We start from the raw sequence: 16,726 nt of genomic DNA, 5'->3' as shown, positions 1-16,726 counted from the left end.
TAATATTTCTGGGTTTTCTCCATACTAGGCTGTGAGCTCCTTGAGGGCAAGCTTACGTTTTATTCACCTCTGGACCTTTAGTACTTGAACAGAGCCCAATTCAGGAGGTGCTCAATAAATGTTATTTGAATGTATGAATGAGTCTTTGCTTGTATGGCTTTTTCATGCTTACATGGTATGAGTCAGAGAGTGTCTTCTGTCTTTGTGCAACAAACAAGTCTTAAGGGGAGAAAAAAATCTTCAGTTATATCATTAGTCATGAATGGTGAAAACTAACCTTGATTTAGTGCTTTAGTTAGACAGGCCTCATGCTGAGCTTTCCCACCATGAATGTGGCCTCATTTAACTTATGTCTCCCAAAATTGACCCTGAACAGTAAGAACCTAGAGCAGCACTCTGAAGCCCTGTCCATTGTCAGGCCAAAGCAGAAGACAGCATACACAGTGGTTTCTGAGTTCTACAGGCCTTTGACTCTGATGAAGAAAAGTGGAGGCCCTACCTGCTATTTTCATTTTTTTTCTCCTTTTTAAGCCAGTAAGCATGTGTGAGAGTCAGGGGGAACAGATCAGTTGCAGCATACTGAACCTCTTTGTCCTTAGTGGACCCAGAGTAAATGATCCCATGGTTGTCAGCACCACAATTAGAATGGTGTGCCAGGACAGAATCAACTGAACATGTTGGCACTATCTCCTTTTCCTTCTTTCTTCTGTCTATCCTGAACAGGTTCCCGATGCTATAAAATCTCAGTACCAGTTTCCACCCCCTCTCATTGCACCTGCGGCCATTCGGGACGGGGAACTGATCTGCAATGGGATTCCTGAGGAATCACAGACGCACCTTTTGAACTCTGAGCACTTAGCCACCCAAGCAGAACAGCAAGAGGTGAGTGAAGGCAGAACTGGGATTCTAAATTCAATCTTCTTTCCGTCTCATCATAGCTGTTATTGGAAGTAGCCTCAGTGTCTTTCATTCCCACTGTGCCCCTTCCCTGTCCCCCATAAGCATTGAGTATTCCACAGAGAACCTCTGGCTCAGATCCTAAAGTCAAGTAAGAGAACTACAGAGTCGACTGGTCTGCTCCTCTCCGTCGGTCCCCCAATGCACTGTGAGCCGGGCAAATCTGTATTGTAGAAAGATGAGTAGATCCCTAGAGGGGTTAATTGATAGTGCTGGACACACAGCAGGTGCTAGAGTACTTGCTGAATATTAGTCACAAGGTGAGCCTTAGGGCCAGGGCCAAAACAAGAATCCCAAGCTCTGCTGACCAGGGGTTGCCTGCCAAGTGTACCAACAAGTCTTGCTTGGGAATGGAAATGGAGTCCTATCAGAAGTCAAGCACACCCTTTCTGGGCATTCACATTGGGACCTCTGAAACAGTGCTTGTCAGCTCTGCTGTAGCCCTGGCCACTGTGGCAGGATGGACTGGCGCCTTCTGGGCCTCTCACCCTCCTCTCCTCTCCTCTCCTTCCATTGCAGTGGCTCTGTAGTGTTGTTGCGCTCCAGTGCAGCATATTGAAACATTTATCTGCTAAGCAGATGCCTTCGCATTGGGACTCTGAACAGACAGAGAAGGCTGATATTAAGCCTGTTATTGTGACTGACAGCTCAATCACCACATCCCTGCAAACCGCTGACAAGGCACCTACACCTTCCCACTACCCCTTGTCCTGCCCCTCAGGGATTAGCACCCAGAATTCCCTGAGCTGCTCTCCACCCCACCAGCCCCCAGCCCTAGAGGACATCAGCTGCAGTTCTTGTGTGGAAAAATCCAAGAAAGCCCCTTGTGGGACTACCAACGGGCCAGTGAACACAGAGGTGAAAGCCAATGGCCCCCACCTCTACAGCAGCCCCACTGATTCCACGGACCCCCGGCGACTTCCAGGCGCCAACACCCCCCTACCTGGCCTTTCACATCGGCAAGGCTGGCCTCGGCCCCTCACGCCACCAGCGGCTGGGGGGCTTCAGAATCACACCGTCGGCATCATTGTGAAGACAGAGAATGCCACTGGCCCCAGCTCTTGCCCCCAGAGGAGTTTGGTTTCTGTCCCAAGCCTGCCCCCTTCCATTCCCAGCTCTTGTGCCAGCATCGAGAACACCAGCACTTTGCAAAGAAAGACTGTCCAATCACAGATAGGACCTCCGTTGACAGATTCAAGGCCACTGGGCTCACCCCCAAATGCCACCCGGGTGCTCACTCCCCCCCAAGCAGCAGGAGACGGTATCTTGGCCACAGGAGCCAACCAACGATTCTGCTCACCAGCGCCATCATCAGGTGAGTGCTGCTCAGCCTCCGGTGACTTGGAATAATTTTATGCTTTTCCTGGCAAATAAGACTTAAGATTCTAAAAACACTTATATCCTTATGAATGCTTCAGAGGATTTTAATCTCTACGTTATTTGTCCTCCCCATATTTCTGTTATAGAAGAGGAAGCACGTGTTAACTTGTCCCCGTCTTATAGGTGGGCTTACTTGGGCTCTAAAAGCTTAAGTGATTTCCTTAAGGTAACCTACCAAGGCAGTGGCAGGACTGGAACTACAGCCTGGGTCTCCTGACTCCTTCTCTCACCCTCCAGGCCTAGTCTTCTGCCTGTCTTGTTCCGTCACCTTAGAAGAAGGCAGCATGCTCTCTGGAACCACTGGGGTCAGCCTGAGGTTCTGGGTAACGGCCTCAGTGTTTCATGATCCACATAAGAGACTAAAGCTACGCCTGCTACAGATTCTCAGAGCCAACTCATTTGAGGAACTTCCGTGTCAGGGAAGCAGGGACAGAAAGCAGCACTGCCTTTCAGAGTAGCTGCAAAGTGGGATGCCCGCAGAGGTTGGTCTGGCCCAGAAGCTTGCCCTCAGGCCACATACCGAAGGGCAGTCTGTTAAGTCTGAACTTGACCCAGTTTGGACCTGCTCTCTCAGCTGTCCCTAGTCAGCACTCAGGACCTCAAGGTTGCTGACCCCAGCATCTGAACCAGGTTTCAGATGCTGCTGGAACCCCCTGTGGTCTCTCCTGTCTGAACTGAAGCTGGCCTCCTAGTCAGCTGGGAGTCTCGGTAACCAGGTGACTGATTTCTCTGCATGGGGGCCCCTGGTCCCAGGATGGCCCTATTCAGACTGTTTTCCTGTTTCTCACTGTTTCTTAATACCAGCGTGAATAGATTTTTGCACGCTCTGAATCATACTTCAGCAGGCAGGAGTTGCAAGGGCAAGCATCACTTCTTTTAGAAGCAACAGGGAGGTGGTCATGGCCCGGGGAATGAAGTTACCCCACCACTTTCCCCAGAGCAGTGGATTGCAATGGTTATCAGTGCTCTGGAAACTCCTGCGTGCCCGGGTGCATTGTCTTTCCATCTGCCCTTCCTCACCACACGTTTTTAGCTCTAGGAGTTCCAGAGCCTATGGGTTGAGAATCAAGAAGGGAACATCACCTTGGGTCCGAAATCCAGACCTGTCTCAGCTGTGGGGGATTGGACCGGTGGGTTTCCCTCAGGCGACGTAAGTAACAGTCTTCCTGCTCCGTCCCCAGATGGCAAGGTCAGCCCCGGCACGTTATCCATAGGAAGCGCTTTAACCGTACCCTCTTTCCCAGCCAACTCTACTGCCATGGTGGACCTCACCAACTCACTTCGAGCATTTATGGATGTCAATGGAGGTGAGTGAGCCAGCTGCTGTGGTAAAGTTGCAGGCAAAATTTAGCTCATCTCAAAGGGAGAAGAAGAGTTGACACATCTCAAGAGAGCTAGGATCATGGGGAAGACGAGTACCATTTGGGTAGAGGAGTAGGGTAAAAAAGAAGGCTTCTTGAGTGCCTCTAAGTTCAATCCCCAGCATTGGAAAAAAAAAAAGAAAGAAAGAAAAAGAAGGCTTCATCTCCTGTCTCTGTGTTCTGTATTTGCACATAACACATAATCCAAGATGAAGGGAAAACAGCTATGCTTAATTAATGAGAAAGAAAAAGATCTTTAGGCAGATCACCTGGACTTGTAGAACAAAACCGGGAGCCTCACTCCCAGAGGAGGGGCCTCGTCTATGGGAAACTCTAAAGTCAAGGAGAACAGGGACAAATCTTGATCTCTGTGAACAAAGGGTGGGTTGAAAATTCAAGTCTATCAGATATCCAGACCCTCCCAATTAGTCTGCTTTGCTCTGGCCTTTTAGGACTCTTGGCTTGAAATAATCCTCCTTACTATAGAAGGCGACTTCACAGGCTACACTGGGGCACTGTCTCACTGTGAATGGCAAGTGAGATGACCAGCTCTGGAGCCTTGTACCACTCTGTACTCTATTCTGTTTGAGCAAAAATCACTCATCTGGATTTCAGAAATGTTGAACTATTTGCATGACCCTTAACAACTTCCACATTACATTTCCATCTCAGCTGTTTTTTAACCTTTCTCTTTGATTGATAGAAATCGAGATAAATATGCTGGACGAGAAGCTGATCAAGTTTCTGGCCTTGCAGAGAATACATCAGCTTTTCCCCTCCCGGGTCCAGGCTTCACCGGGCAGTGTTGGGACACATCCGCCGACTTCTGGAGGGCACCACACAGAAGGTGTGCATGCACATGCCTGCTACCACACCATCAGATCTTATGATTAACTATCTTGCCTCCCCAGAGAATCAGCTTTTGATAGTCAAAATCTCCTTGTGTACCTTTGGTTAAAACACCGTATGTTTTTTTCTCAGAGCAGGAATGAGATGACAACCACAGCTTGGGGGAGTCACTTACCCAAGTCAGACTTAGGGAAGTCACTCTTTCATACCAATCTACTTTGAAACACAGCAAAACAGAGATCACTTCTTAGGGGTATATGTTATATTCTGTCTGTTCATTTGCTTCCTAATACTTGAGTTAGAAAGGTTTCCCAAGAGAGAACTTTTGAGTTCAAGATAAGAAATAGGATAACAGTGAGCAAGCCTCCTAGAAATTCTCAAGTGATAACTCTGCTTGGTTATCTCTGAACATTAGTGCCTTGCTGCTTCAAACAAAATGTGGTCCCCAGACCATCAGCATCAGCATCTCATGAGACCATAAAACTGTAAATTGTAGGGGCTGAAGTTGTGGCTCAGTGGCAGAGTGCTTGCCTAACATGCATGAGGCACTGGGTTCAAGCCCCAGCACCACATAAAAATATCTACAACTAAAAAAAAAATTTTTTTTTAAAAACCAAACTGTAAATTCTAAGCACAGTTGTAATCCCAGCAATTCAAGACACTTGAGTCAGGAGGATGACAAGTTTTAGACCAACTTTGGAAGCTTTTATATATATTTTTTTTCTTTTTAATGTGGTGCTGAGGATCAAACCCAGTGCCTCACCCAGTGTGCTCTACCACTAAGCTATAACCCCAGCCCAGCCTCAGAAACTTAGCAAGACCTTATCTGAAATTTTTTAAAATTTTTTGAAAGGCTGGAGAGTGTGGCTCAGTGGTAGAATGCCCTTGGGTTCAATCCCCAGCATTACAAGCAAAAAAAAGGGCAAATTGAAGGTCCACATCCCAGACCTACTGAGTCAGAATATGTATTTACCCTTCCTGTCTTCCTTCCTTCCCCTTCCACTCCCTCTCCCTCTTCCTCTGATTGAACCCTAGGCCAGCACTCTACCACTGAACTGTACCCTTAACCCAGAATCTACTTTTGGACAAAATCCACAAGTGATTCATATGCACATTAAAGCTTGAGAAATACTGGTTTATGCTTCAATTTTTCCTTGTTTTCCCTTTAATATAATCTGGAATGTCCCTGATTAGCTAACCAGCAGCCCAGAAGCTTATAGTATTAATATTCTCAAATTCTGTGACCATTTTCAAAGATGGTCCTTATCCCATATTGGAAATGATGTGAATTGGGAAGGAATACTTTCCTAAGTATTCAGTGTGTTTGGAAACATGAATCATTCACTGGGACTTTCTCTAGGCCACAAGCCAAAAGTCCAGGTTTTATTCATGTTTGGGTCACAGGTTCTGAGTTTCTGAATAACCCTATCCTTGTTTGTCTTGCAGTGCAAAGAAAGGAAGTACAGGCCCGAGCTGTGTTCTACCCCCTCTTAGGGTTGGGAGGAGCTGTGAACATGTGCTATCGAACCCTCTACATTGGGACAGGTAAGCCAGCCTGGAAGCCGGAGAGGCACTGGATCTATTCAGTCCTAACACTCTTACCAGCAAGCTAGAAAGAGGTGATGGAAGCCTTTTTCCAGAGTTGATGGGTAACCCAGTGGATATCCAGACAAGAGTGACTTAGGAAACAAAATAATCAGGTGCTTCTCTCTGTGTTTGTCCCTTTTGCTTTGTCTGTCCCCATTGTGGCCTTATCAGGAATGGGAATTAGCTCTGACTACTACTCAGTCATCTGAAACTCTGCCAGGAAAGATGCAAGCAGAGGGCAAATGCCTGTCCCTGGGTGTCTTTGAAAAATGATAGGCTCACACTAAGTCTTCAGTTAGCCTTGCATCTGGTACAGAAGTACAGATTCGCTCTCAGCCTACAAATTTCCTGAGATATTATTATTTTAAGGCTCTGTACCTCCATGTTATGTTTTCATGGAAGTATCCCATCCTCTAGTAACTCAGGTTCTGAGTAGTCTCAGTCCTAAGCAGTTATTGTTGAGCAGGAGTTTGGAAAAGACATTAGCTTTTGTCCAAAAAAAAAAAAAAGTGGTATACACCTGTAATCCCAGTGACTTGAGAGGCTGAGGCAGGAAAATCACAAGTTCAAAGCCAGTCTCAGCAACTTAGACCCCATCTCAAAAAATAAAAAGAGCTGGGTGCTGTAGCACATACCTATAATCACAGCAGCTCAGGAGGTTAAGGCAGGAAGATCATGAGTTCAAAGGCAGCCTCAGAGAAAAATGCAAGACACCAAGCAACTCAGTGAGATCCTGTCTCTAAATAAAATATAAAATAGGGCTGAAGGTATGGCTCAGTGGTTGAGTGCCCCTGGTTTAATCCTCGTACCCTAAGAATGAATTAATAGATAAATAAGTGAAGCTGGGACATAGCTTACCTGTAAAATGCGAATCTCTCCCCCTCTCTCCCTCACCTCTTCCACATTCCCCATACATACACCTTATAATCTGTTTTCTGCCTTCCTTTTCCTCTACTTCTGTCACCTTGCAGGAGCTGACATGGATGTGTGCCTTACAAACTATGGTCACTGTAACTACGTGTCCGGGAAACATGCCTGCATATTCTACGATGAGGTGAGGGGTGGTGATGGGGTGGGAGGGAACCTGAGGCCTTTCCCTGGTACTGGGTTTTGGTTCAGTGCCCTGAGAAGAATGGAAGAGGGTTGGGAGTCCTTTTCTTCCCTGTCATTCCTGGAGAAATCTTGGTGTAAAAAGCATCCTACCATGGCTACCAGCTTCCAGGAGCAGGGTTATCATTTCTGCTGAAGTTACTCATAGGTGTAGGGGAAGGGACTAACAGAAGGAAGGCAAGCTCTGTGGATGTGTCCCTATGAGATTATCATGATGAATATCTTATCAACAGAAGCCAGTGCTGAGGAGGCAGAGGAAAAGAATAGTGGGAGAATAAGGGGGTATGGGTCACTAGGAAGGCAGACTTTCCCAAGGTGAGTCTTGAGCCCCATTCTGAAAGGCTGGGGCAGTGACTAGGGAAAAATATTAGAATTCCCTCAGTAGAGCAGTATGGCCTCCATATATATGTTCTCTCTCTCCCCTTAGTCACAGGCCCCACACAGCTGACCATACATCTATCTTCCCTCCTCCTCAGAATACCAAACATTATGAGCTGTTAAACTACAGTGAGCATGGGACAACAGTGGACAATGTGCTGTATTCATGTGACTTCTCTGAGAAGACCCCGCCAACCCCCCCAAGCAGTATTGTTGCCAAAGTGCAGAGTGTCATCAGTAAGTTGGAGCAGAGGCCTGTGGCCACAAAGTTAAGGCCCCATTCACAGTGGTTCTGCCATGCTGCCAGTGACCTTCAGTCTCTTGCCTTCCTAGTCCTAGTGGCCAAGCTCTCCTTGCTGGTGGGCCCAGGGAAGGCCACGGAGAAGCAAGTGCTGAGCACCCACATGTGTATACAGACCTCTTTGGATACTTCAGACTTCTCCAGCCCTTTCTGAGTATCCCTCACCCCTAGTCATGTAGCAGTTGGAATGGGGAGATGTGGGGGCCCAATCCTGGCATAAAGCCCAGATGAGACAGCTGTTCAGTGTACCTCTCCTGTGACCATCCCCCTTTTTCCCAGGGCGCCGCCGCCACCAGAAACAGGATGAAGAGCCAAGTGAAGAGGCAGCCATGATGAGTTCCCAGGCCCAGGGGCCACCGAGGAGACCCTGCAATTGCAAAGCCAGCAGCTCAAGCTTGATTGGGGGCAGTGGGGCCGGCTGGGAGGGCACGGCCTTACTGCACCATGGCAGCTACATCAAGCTGGGCTGCCTGCAGTTTGTCTTCAGCATCACTGAGTTTGCGACCAAACAGCCCAAAGGCGATGCCAGCCTGCTGCAGGATGGGGTCTTGGCTGAGAAGTTGTCTCTCAAGCCCCACCAGGGCCCTGTGCTGCGCTCCAACTCCGTTCCCTAGGGCTGGTGACTACCCTGCCACCAGCCTATATACCTACCCAAGACTCCTGCAATGCAAAAATGTACACAAACCAAGCCCGGGTGTTTTCTATACTCTACCAGAAACCCTTCAACTACAATCTTTGCATGAAATGAAGAAAACCTTTTGACTTTTTTAAAAATCCTTTTTCTTTTCTCAAGTTCTAGGGGGCATTTGCACATATATTTGTACTCAACATTTCATGGGAAAGCGGCAGACCCGAGCTGAGGAACAGCGTGGGCAGGGAGGGGAAGATCCATGGTCTGGACACTTCCTCCAATACAAACCCTTCCCCCACTTCCTGCTCCCTCCCCCTCGCCCGCCGTTGTAAAATAATCAGAAACTTGTTCTATTTTGTGGCAGTGACAATAGTTTTATATTAAAAGAAAAAATACAGTTTTCATACAGCAAAATCTATACAATATCATTGTTTTATTTAATATAAAGATCGCTACCCACCCTCTTTCCATGGTTCCCACCCTCCAAGTTATTTTTCCCTTTCTGCAGCGGTTGCACTACAGGTAGCTACTGTGTATTATGGACAAATGAGAAATGAATTCTTTTTCTGGCTGTCCATCTATTTTATTTCAAATAAGGAAAAAGTGTATTTGGATTTTGTGTAAATACATCTAGTGATGACATTTTTTCAATGTTTTTAAAAACTGTGTACAGTACTACATGTGGTAGAGCGTTTTCTCAAATTGTCTATTGTAGCAAAAATGTTTTTGTCGTAAACCTGTTTTGTCTCCTTTTTTTTGTTCTCTTGCCACTTCTCTCCTTTTCCTCCCACCCCTGGCTCCCTCCTCTCCTCCCACCCCCACAACTAGTACCAATGTACATAGTAATTGTAATGTTTTAGACTTTACAGAAACTTTCCTGTATTCTGTATATAAAAAAACAAAAATATTTCAAATTATGTTTTCTGCCTGTCTGTCCTACCTGTCATCTCCCTCAGAGGGGACCCTCCCTGAGATCTGGGCCCAATATATAGGGAACCCTTAGAATAGGTCTCTTCCTCAGATATTCCCCCAAGAGAAGCCTAGGAGAGAGGGGTGGTGTTGGAAAAGAATGAGCCTAAGTGGAGTGGAGGGCAAAGGAAGGGTAGGAGTGCATCTGCTAAGGGAGTGTCATTTCTTTGGAGAACCCTAATATAGAATTTGGTCCTTAGAGTCTGCTATGCCACTTCTGTGTGGCATATGATCCCAACTTGACAACTGTTGTTCCCATCAGAAGGCAAGTCTGCTAATTATCTTAATTCTAAAGCCTTGGGGACCCCTCATGAAAGCAAATCTTTCTGTCCTTCTCCAGACCTTAGTGAGAGACTCCCCAGGAAGGTCTTCCTGAGGACAGTCTCCTCATGGACACCTGTGCATTCCAGCACTGATTGAGTAGGTGGTGCCTATCTGTGTTTTAGTGTGCCCCCCCCCCTTAGAGAACAAACACAACATCTGTAATTGTACTGAGTCCAAAGTGCAGGAGGTCTCTGGACTCAAGTCTGTCCTTGTTCCCATCTAGTTTTGGCTCTGCCACTGCACCCCTGTTACAATGGGCTTCTTGAATTCTAAGGACAGAAGCTTTATATTCTGCTCAGTATTTAAAATACTTCAAATTATGTTTCCTGCCTGTCATCTCCCTGAGAGGGGACCCTCCCTGAGATTTTGGTATACTGTAAGTTCCAAACATAAGGTGCTAAATCATAATGGCTTTCTCAGACAAGGTCCTGCCAAATTACCTGGCCAGGAGTGCCCTTACCCATACCTGCCTAGATGTCCCTACCCACCTTTACCATCCTTAGTGTCTTAGTGTTTCTACCCTCTATGAGAACTAGTCCAGAGACATCTCCTGAAGAGCAGTAACATGTTTTACTATCTTTGCTTCCCTTCAGAAGTGGTTTGGGGTAGGGGAATATAGACAAATGATTGAGTGAATCCTGGCTGTCAACTGGTAGTGCCACCTTGAGTGAGTACTATTCCCTTTCTGGGCTGTGTGGGAAGGATAGGGAAGAATCCGATAGGCTGAATGTGTGGATGAGACATTGAATGATTTGTTCATTGAAGGAAGGCGTGTAGTTGGGCTCTCAAAGACAGCGCATTCATGTCTCTAGAAGGGAGGGACTCTGCTACATATTCACACCTAGAGTAAACAGATGCTCATTCAAACAGCGTTGGTGGAGATTGCAGATGCATGCACAGGCCTGGAGGGACTCTGCCTGAATGGGCACAGACGCCCACGAAGTACTTCACAGGATCCAGAGGCACCCACACAACTGAAGGGTGACCCCAAGGCCCTTGGGCATGTACACACATATTAGTCATTCACACACCCACAGACGTTGCAGATGCTTGTATATCTCTAACGGGCACTCCCTTGGCGCTGGGGGGCACACACCTAGGGGGCGCTCCCCGGGCCCAGATGTATGAAAGCAGCTCCAAGTTGTTCACAAAGGCACACCGCCAAAGGACGCAGACGCACGCCTAGGGGGCGCTCGCAGGGCCACGCGCACACGCACGCACACACACCCTTGCCCAGCCTCCAGCTGCCTCCGCTGAGGCGCGAGCTGTGCTCTTCCAGGCCCAGGCCAGGAAGGGCCGCAGCTTCAGGGCAGCGTTTGGGGTGGAGCGGAGCCTGGCAGGAGTCGGCGGCGCGGTCGGAATGGAGACACTGCTGCTAGGCGCCGGGCTGGTGCTAGGCGCCTATGTGCTAATCTACTATAACCTAGTGAAGGCCCCACCGTGCGGTGGCATCGGCAGTCTGCGCGGCCGCACGGCCGTGGTCACCGGTGAGTGCCGGGATGAGTGCGGCGTGCGGGTGGTGGGAGGCCGCCGCTGCGGGGCGGCAGCCCGCGGGGCTCAGCTGGCTCCCGCCCGCCGCCTGCAGGATCCAACAGCGGCATCGGGAAGATGACGGCGCTGGAGCTGGCGCGCAGAGGAGCGCGCGTGGTGCTGGCCTGCCGTAGCCGGGAGCGCGGGGAGGCAGCCGCCTTCGACCTCCGTCAGGTGAGGGAAAGCCGGAGCAGATGGGACCGGGAACCAGGCTCGAGGGATCCAGTTCCTGAAAGAGCTGCTCAGTTCATGAAGTATGGAAGAGGGGGCAGTGCTCTGGTCAGAAAAGGAAGGAGACCACAACTAAGTTGTTGGGGAGCCTTCCTGTAAAGGAAGAAATTGCTCATCTAAGATGTTTTAGGATCAGTGGGAGTTAGGTTAATGAAGAGCAGTAGGAAAGAGAATGGCAGGGGAACCACATATGCAAATTGGGCCCTGAAGCTAGAGTATCATTTGAGAAACTGGAAAAAAAAAGAGAGATTTAATGAGGCTGAAGCACAACCTTTGAGGAAGAGGCAACATGAAGGGGCTCAGTTTCTAGAGCCCTTACACGTTACATTGAGGAGTTTGAACTTTTAGGATGGGCAGCTGAGATCAATAAACAGATCTCAGTAGGCTCTGATAGAAAAGTGGCCTTTTGAAATGAAACCTTTGTGACTGTGTGGTGCAAGAGTGGGTAATTAAAAAAAAAAAACAATGAAAAGTCTGTTACAGATTTTAGGGTGATAATGGGGAAAGAGGACATACTAGCAAATACCTAGACAATACTGACTGTGGGTATTTTACAAATGTTAACTTATTTAATCTTCACAACAATTCTATGGAATAGGTATTATTATTATTATTATTCCCATTTTAAAGTGAGAAAACTGAGGCCCGGAAAGATTTAAGTATCTTGCCAAAGGTCACACTTTAGTAAGAGGCAGTCAGGATTTGAATCCATTATCCATTACACTTTAATACAAATTGCTTTTACTGGTTTTTTTTTTTTTTTTTTTTTTTGTGGTGCTAGGTATTGAACCCAGAGCCTTGTGCATGCGAGGCAAACACTCTACCAACAGAGCTGTATCCCCAGCTCCATTACACTGTGATACATAAGGGCAGATTTCAATAGTAACAGGAGATGGACTCTTAGAATTAGGTGCCTGGGGAAAGGGAAAAGGAGGGAAGTGCCTGGTGACAATCCGAGCCCTTGCCACTCCACAGGAGAGTGGGAACAATGAGGTCATCTTCATGGCCTTGGACTTGGCCAGTCTCGCCTCGGTGCGGGCCTTTGCCACTGCCTTCCTGAGGTCTGAGCCACGGCTGGACATCCTCATCCACAATGCCGGTGAGGGGCTGCAGGCCCTGTAGGGGGGTGGGGGGTGGCCAGGGGCAGTTGCCCCCTCCAGTTGGGCCCTGCCAGGGGCCAGTAGACACATGGGAAGGTTGCCCCTATTTCCATCTCACAGACTGGGATGATGAGGCCTTCCAGGCTCCTTCTGGAGCAGCTACTCACACCTAGCCCCTACCCCAGGGATCAGTTCCTGTGGCCGAACCCGAGAAACCTTTAATTTATTGCTGCGGGTGAACCACATTGGCCCCTTCCTGCTGACACATCTGCTGCTCCCTCGCCTGAAGACATGCGCCCCTAGCCGTGTGGTGGTGGTATCCTCAGCTGCCCACCGGCGTGGACACCTTGACTTCACACGCCTGGACCGCCCAGTGGTGGGCTGGCAGCAGGAGCTGCGGGCATACGCCGACAGTAAGCTGGCCAACGTACTGTTTGCCCGAGAGCTCGCCACCCAGCTTGAGGGCACTGGTGTCACCTGCTATGCAGCCCACCCAGGTAAGGCCTGGCTCTTTGCTATTTCCCCTTCTCCCTTCATTGGCCCCATCCTGAACTTCCCTAACCTCCCACTAAATCACAGAATCTCAGAGCAGGAAAGAAGCAAGTTCAAGGAGGAGACCTCTTCCTTGCTAATCATGGAACTAGGCTCTCCCCAGGTGGGTTCTTCCTGTCATGCTTCAAGCACTGACACTGACTGCTGGATAGCATGTGACAAGAATAAGACCTGGGATCTTACCCCACCGGGCCACTGATACTGATTAAACTGAGCATAACGTGATGCTTATGATAGCTAATACTAACCTCCTCATTCATTCAAGGAGCATTTACTAAGTACCTGCTGCTACGTATCAGGCATTATTCATGACACTGGGGATATAACAGTGAACAAAACACAGACATTGGGCTGGGGTATAACTCAGTGGTAGGGACACATGCCAATGGCAGGTGGGTGATAAAATACTATAGAGAAAGGGAGTAGTATAACTGTAAATAAATTCATCCTATTCATTCTATTTTTAATTTTTTAAATTTTAAAAATAAATTTAAATTTATTTATTTATTTTTAAGAAAGAGTGATTGAGAGGGAGAGAGAGAATTTTAATGTTTATTTTTTAGTATTTGGTGGGCACAACATCTTTGTCTGTATGTGGTGCTGAGGATCGAACCTGGGCCGCACGCATGCCGGGCGAGCGCGCTACCGCTTGAGCCACATCCCAGCCCTAAATTTATTTTTAAATTTAAATTTTTTTTATTTTTTTTTTTTTTGTGTGTGTGGTTGTAGATAGACAGCATGCCTTTATTTTATTTATTTTTATGTGGTATGGATCGAACTCAGTGCCTCACACATGGTAAACAAGTGCTCTGCCACTGAGCTATAGCCCCAGCCCCAAATTTTTTAATTATTTAATTTTTAATACTGGGGATTGAACACAAGGACTCAATCTATCTTTCCTTTTCTGTATCCCCAAATTCCTATCTTCCTCTCCCCACAGACCTGCAACACAATAAGCAGCCCACCCCATGTCCTTGGCTCCTGCCCTTGACCTTGCCTTCAAAAAAGGACTTAGGGTAAAGATCAAATGCTGGAGAAGCTGGCTCAAAATTGTATGACTCCCCTGACTGCACCTACAGTCCAGCCCCCAGCAACCACCCCTCTGTAAATATTAACACCCCACACAAAGGGTTAAAAAAAACACTCTCTCCACATGGAGAGGGTCACATTGTCCCTTCAATGTGAATTCGTTGCTTTACCCCAAAAGCTTCTCACCATCAAGATGGCCACATTTTCCTTTGCACTCTCAGGATAGCTGCATTCTCCCCTGAATGTGTGTTTCTTACTTTATTCCAAAAGATGTTGTCCCTTGAGAAAGCCCACATTTCTCCCAAGAATGTTTATCTGCTTTCCTAAATAAATCTGGAAGAAAAAAGCTATAGGGAAAAATTAAAAAGGGTATGGGGAATATAGAATGCCAGAAAGTCCTATTTTATCAATTGCAATCAATGAAGACATCTGACAATGTGACATTTGAAGCGAGACACACCTATAATCCCAGTGACTGAGGAAGCTAAGGCAGGAGGATGTTGTTGGCAAATTCTAGGCCAGCCTCAGCAATTTAGCAGGACCTTGCCTTAAAATAAAAATGGCTGGGGATATAGCTCAGTGGTAAAACACCCCTGGGATCAATCCCCGGTACTACAAAAAGAAATTTTAAAAAAAGAAGAAAGAAAAGAAAGCCAGGCATGGTGATGCATGCTTGTAATCCCAGTGTCTCAGGAGGCTGAGGCAGGAGAATCGAAAGTTCAAAGCCAGCCTTAGCAATTTAACTTTTACTCTAGATGAGGTAATTGACCAATAGATTTAGAGAACAGGTTATATGGGCATAGTGATGCACGCCTGTAATCCAATTGACTCCGGAAACTGAGGCAGGAGGATCAGAGAGAGAGAGAGAGAGAGACTAGGTTATACCTGGATAGTAAGAGCTGCCCTACTGATATTGCCAGACTGCATTTTAGATAATCATTGCTTAAGGCATATTAGTAGTTAAAATAGTGATAATAAGCATACTCATAACTAGCTTTCATTAAGCTTTTAAACTTTCTATCTCTGATGCCCAAACTTCATATCCTTAATGTCCAAAACAGTGCCTGATATACCGTAGGTACTTAATAAATGCTGGTTAAAAAAGGGAATGGGGCTTGAGCTATTAAGAGAGAGAGCCTGGGAGGCAGGATTCACAGCATGACCAAATCTGGGAGAGAGGCATATGCAGTTTGGATGGATAGAAGGAGGTGTCCTATTGGGAATTGAGTGAACTCACCTGGGGGCCCCTGAATGCCTGGTATGTACTACCCTGTTTTCCCTGAAATGGGATTCTGTCACCGGTTCCCTTCTAGCTGTGTTTAACTACTCTTACATCATCCTTCCTTTCTACTCACAGGGCCTGTGAACTCAGAACTATTCCTGCGCCATGTTCCTGGATGGCTGCGTCCACTTTTGCGCCCACTAGCTTGGCTGGTACTCCGGGCGCCCAAAGGAGGTGCCCAGACTCCCCTGTACTGTGCTCTACAAGAGGGCATTGAGCCCCTCAGTGGAAGATACTTTGCCAACTGCCATGTGGAGGAGGTGCTCCCAGCTGCCCGAGATGACAGGATAGCCCAGCGACTGTGGGAGGCCAGCATGAGGCTGGCAGGGCTTAGGCCTGGGGAGAATGATGAACCTGATGAAGAGCTCCAACCTGAGGACCCAGGGGCCCCATGTTCTCCAAACACTCCCCACCCTGAGGAGCCCACAGTTTCTGAACCTTTCCCTGGTCCTCAGAATTCACCAGACTTGTCTAAGGTTACACATCGAATTCAGGTTAAAACTGAGCCTGAACCCCAAGTCTCCTAACCCCCACACTTGGATGCTTTCCATGGCACTTCCTGACGCTGAAAACCTCAGCGGTGTGCCAGCCCAAGCCCTGGGCACTGAGGGGTTTTCCACTTTTACCTTTACGGTTACTTTCTGGAGCCTCTAAGTGTATCCAGGACAGCTCTTTTCCTGGTAGAAGGAAATAATGGATGAATACTTCTTCCTGAGAGGGACCGTAGCCCCAGATTCAGGGGTGGAAGGTAATGTGCCAGGAACGGCTTCTCAGGCCCTACCTTGAGTGGTTCTGATCAGTTCTCGGGCCAGGCCAGGCAATTTGTAATTTAATGCACTGCCCAAAGCTGGGAAGTACTGAACCATCTAGCTGGGTAGTTAAATTACCTTCATTTTACAGAAACGGGATTAGGTTCCCCAGCGAAGGACGGACTCACGGTCTCAGTAAGGAGGAGTAACGGGTGAACCCAGGGGTCTGACACCAGGGCCGACTGCTGTTAAGGTGCGTGACGGGAGGTGGGCCAGGACTGCGCAGTCGTAACCAGGTGTCCCCGAGGGAGTAAGCGGGATGCCTTCCGGGGTGCTTTGGGGCTGGGCCCCGCCATCTGGAGCCCCCTGTAATAAAGCGAGTTGACTGCCAAGGCTCGCGGCTGGC

At 47.8% G+C, this 16,726-nt stretch overlaps 2 protein-coding genes across 10 annotated transcripts in view; both read left to right on the top strand.

Annotated features, from left to right (window-relative positions):
* The window catches only part of Phf12 (PHD finger protein 12), a 44,352-nt gene extending 34,884 nt beyond the window's left edge, over positions 1–9,468 (top strand). For 2 of the 9 annotated variants that reach the window (XM_005327844.5, XM_040269200.2), the window contains 8 exons: positions 724–882; positions 1,477–2,272; positions 3,519–3,644; positions 4,402–4,545; positions 5,994–6,092; positions 7,106–7,188; positions 7,721–7,859; positions 8,203–9,468. In XM_005327844.5, the coding sequence (XP_005327901.1) occupies positions 724–882; positions 1,477–2,272; positions 3,519–3,644; positions 4,402–4,545; positions 5,994–6,092; positions 7,106–7,188; positions 7,721–7,859; positions 8,203–8,537 (1,881 nt within the window). In that variant the 3' untranslated portion in view covers positions 8,538–9,468. Of the gene's footprint in view, positions 1–723; positions 883–1,476; positions 2,273–2,574; positions 2,820–2,967; positions 3,054–3,370; positions 3,645–4,401; positions 4,546–5,993; positions 6,093–7,105; positions 7,189–7,720; positions 7,860–7,939 lie in introns of those variants that run through there. The other 7 variants (XM_078042563.1, XM_078042562.1, XM_021728101.3 and 4 more) reach the window with 7 other exon arrangements.
* A 1,580-nt stretch (positions 9,469–11,048) lies between these two features.
* Dhrs13 (dehydrogenase/reductase 13) lies at positions 11,049–16,712 on the top strand. The gene is made up of 5 exons (XM_005327841.5): positions 11,049–11,334; positions 11,433–11,551; positions 12,584–12,707; positions 12,894–13,205; positions 15,647–16,712. The coding sequence occupies exons 1-5, from the start codon at positions 11,208–11,210 to the stop codon at positions 16,096–16,098; spliced, it is 1,134 nt and encodes a 377-aa protein (XP_005327898.1). The 5' UTR covers positions 11,049–11,207; the 3' UTR covers positions 16,099–16,712.
* Positions 16,713–16,726: the final 14 nt, after the last annotated feature.

Source organism: Ictidomys tridecemlineatus, chromosome 3 (assembly GCF_052094955.1).
Source record: "Ictidomys tridecemlineatus isolate mIctTri1 chromosome 3, mIctTri1.hap1, whole genome shotgun sequence".
Classification (NCBI taxonomy): domain Eukaryota; kingdom Metazoa; phylum Chordata; class Mammalia; order Rodentia; family Sciuridae; genus Ictidomys; species Ictidomys tridecemlineatus.
This window is presented reverse-complemented; position numbering and strand designations above follow the sequence as displayed.

Bases quoted from the DNA above. Each gene is read 5' to 3' on its own strand.
- Dhrs13 (XM_005327841.5), top strand. From the start codon at position 11,208: ATGGAGACACTGCTGCTAGGCGCCGGGCTGGTGCTAGGCGCCTATGTG. The intron at 11,335-11,432 runs GTGAGTGCCGGG...CGCCGCCTGCAG, and splicing joins CCGCACGGCCGTGGTCACCG to GATCCAACAGCGGCATCGGG. The intron at 12,708-12,893 runs GTGAGGGGCTGC...CCCCTACCCCAG, and splicing joins CATCCTCATCCACAATGCCG to GGATCAGTTCCTGTGGCCGA.